General features: G+C 51.4%; 1 protein-coding gene across 1 annotated transcript; it reads right to left on the reverse strand.

Annotated features, from left to right (window-relative positions):
* Positions 1 to 332: 332 nt before the first annotated feature.
* Positions 333 to 1534, reverse strand: LOC128595956 (39S ribosomal protein L9, mitochondrial). Its single transcript, XM_053605197.1, has one exon. The coding sequence runs from the start codon at positions 1452 to 1454 to the stop codon at positions 648 to 650; it is 807 nt and encodes a 268-aa protein (XP_053461172.1). The 5' UTR covers positions 1455 to 1534; the 3' UTR covers positions 333 to 647.
* Between the last annotated feature and the right edge of the window lie 1337 nt (positions 1535 to 2871).

The following is a 2871-nucleotide window of genomic DNA, read 5'->3' on the forward strand; positions in this document are numbered from 1 at the left end:
ATCTATTATGATAATTTGTTAGGAGAAGGTCATCAGGTGTCTTGAGAAAGAAGCACCTTTTCTAATTCAGAGAGATGCTATGTATCTTAGCAGTAGCCCTACCCCAGAGTCTCTCAAAGATTTTACATTGAATATATACAATTTATTATTCTTTTTTTTTTGGCCAGGGCTGGGTTTGAACCCACCACCTCCGGCATATGGGACCGGCGCCCTACTCCTTGAGCCACAGGTGCCACCCACAATTTATTATTCTTTTAAAAAAGAATGTTACCTTTATATTTCTGCTTGAGATATAAATGTTTGGTTTGAATGATGAGAATAAGTACTAGAGACAATGGGCATCTTTTCTGTTTATTCCAGTGAACTCCCATGAAAGAAGAGGCTCTTTCAGTTCAGTGACAGCCAGCTTATCAGATCTACAGCCTGGTACTTCTTGAGCAGGACCACTTCAAAAAGGCTGGATGTGGTGAAAGTTAAAGATAAAGATGGCAAATAGGGAGAATTCAATATGTTCATGCAGTTCAGTCTGATGTCTTTACATGTTCTCTAAAATTCCATATTTGGTGACAGCCAGGACCGAGACCAAGGCCCATTTTTCTTCCACTGTTCCTCGGATTCTGCACTGTTGCCTTGGAGGGACAATAGGTTTAGCCTGTCTGGGAGGTGGTGGGTGCCATGCCCTTGGCAGCTTGCTGAGCCAACCAGTACTTGTATCTTTTGGTCTTGGGCTTCTCAAAGTTCACAACAGACATAGGTACTCTCACAGTGTCAAGCCCATTTACAGTCACCTCACACCAGTATTCGCCCCGCTGTGTGATAGGCTCTTCTGGTAACTTTAATGTATGTGGGGCGACCACAACACCAAGATTCTTGAAAAAGTGGCGGGCAACTATTTCTGGGTTCAGCTCCCATTTGACATTGTTTTTCATTCCCACCTCGAGGTGACAACTTCTTAGAAATTTCACCGTCGCCTCACCTGCCTTGGTCTGGATTTTTTCTAATTTTCCTTCTTGTCTCAGCAATTTTTCCTCTTCAAACAGCTTCTTGTTTTCGGGGGATGCATATACAGCGAGTCCTTGAGGAAGGAGTCGATTACGACCCACAGATTTCTTCACTGAGACCAGGTCACCCCGGACTCCAAGTTCCTCTACAGACTGCGTAAGGATGAGCTCCAGGTTTTCTTTGGGCCGATGTTTAGTGTCCTCCACTAGCTTATAGACCCGGTGTCGCCGGTGCAAGCGCGGCTTTCGGCCCTCCCCAGCCAGCGGCACCTTCCACCAGCGCTCCACGATGACCGTGCCGCAGTTGTGAGAGAGGCTGAAGTCGCGCTGCGGGCCGAGGGTGCCCACTTCAAGTCGCGACCGGAGGAACTCCCGGATTCCTCCTCGCCGCAGCAGCTCAGCGCCCACCCGCAGAAGAGCTCTGCCTGGAGCCCTGACCGTGGTCGCCGCCATGTTCCCGCGCACAGAGCGAGACCCGAGAAAGGACCTCGGCGTCCTGCGGCAGAAAAGGCCCCCACGGGGCTGCCCGCGGCGCGCCTGAGCAGGCGCAGCTTTGGTCTAAGCCGAGCTGGGGGGATGGGGCTACAGCTTCACTGCTTCGCCGGCGTCGCCGTGACATAGGAGAACTGAGACAAACGCTTCCTGCTCCGTGATTCTGCATTTTCTTCACTACTCTCGCTATTGGGGGGCGGGGCGGGGGAAGGACGCCCATAATCACTGACAGATTATGGAATGCGTGTTAGGTGGAGTGACACTCGTATCTTTTTTTTTTTTTCTTGGAGACACAGTCTCGCTTTGTTGTCCCCGTTAGAGTGCTCTGGCGTCAGAGCTCACAACAGCCTCAAACTCTTGGGCTCAAGGGATTCTCTTGTCTCAGCCTCCCGAGTAGCTGGGACTACAGGCGACCGCCACAACGCCCAACTAATTTTAGAGACAGGATTTCGCTCTACCTCAGGCTGGTCTTGAACTCGTGAGCTCAGGCGATCCGCCCGCCTCGGCCTCCCAAAGTGCTGGGATTACAGGCATGACCCACCCCGCCTGGCTTCACCCCTACAATTTATTATTGTATTGATTGATTAAGAAAAGGAATGGACGCAAATGCCAGGACTATTTTTAAGGATAAGAATCTCCTAGGACCCTTTCTAGAGCCTCTGGGGGTTTGGAACCACTATCTGGAAAATGTTGACTAAGTCAGACTGTGCTTAAGAATGATGAAAAGGGTCAGAGAGAGGATGGGGCTGGTACGAGGTGATGTGGTGAGAAGAGGTGGTCTTGGACCGGAATGAGCTTGATAGGTGCAGGCAGGTGCACACATACTGTACACACAAGTCTGATGTCCCTGACCAGGGGTCCTCACCACCATGGCTCTAACTCCCCATCTTCCGGGATCTGCTCTTCCACACCCACTTGCTCAGACACAGGTCTGGAGAGCGGGCAGGGCAGAGCTCCTCAGAGTCCTCCACTGCTCACTCTGGCTGGAAGCATTCCTTTCAGGGAAAGCTGTGGAGTCTAAAAGCAGGAATAGCATTCCCACGGATGAGAAAAGGGAGGCACAGAGAGGTTGGGTAACCTGCCAGCTGTTAGAGATCCTCTGCTCCCAGCATCTGGACACCTAACCACTCACTGTGATGCATCAGAGAGAAACTTTGGTGTGGACTTACCTGAGCCTGGTGTCCCCTAACACTACCCGCTGCCTGGGTCTCAAGCTAGCCTCTGTTGGTCTCTGGAACAGCCAACTCCATGCACCTATTGGAGGCTTCTGCCTGCTCCACCTGAGCCTTGAAGCTGCACAGTACCGCTGGGGGGTTAGGTCCGGGCACACTGTGACCATTGGCCTGTGTCTGCCCCTGGACTGCAACAATAGGGCTAG

This window comes from Nycticebus coucang, chromosome 10 (assembly GCF_027406575.1).
Source record: "Nycticebus coucang isolate mNycCou1 chromosome 10, mNycCou1.pri, whole genome shotgun sequence".
Taxonomy (NCBI): Eukaryota; Metazoa; Chordata; class Mammalia; order Primates; family Lorisidae; genus Nycticebus; species Nycticebus coucang.

Excerpts from the sequence above, each read along its gene's own strand:
- LOC128595956 (XM_053605197.1), bottom strand. The coding sequence starts at position 1,454 with ATGGCGGCGACCACGGTCAGGGCTCCAGGCAGAGCTCTTCTGCGGGTG.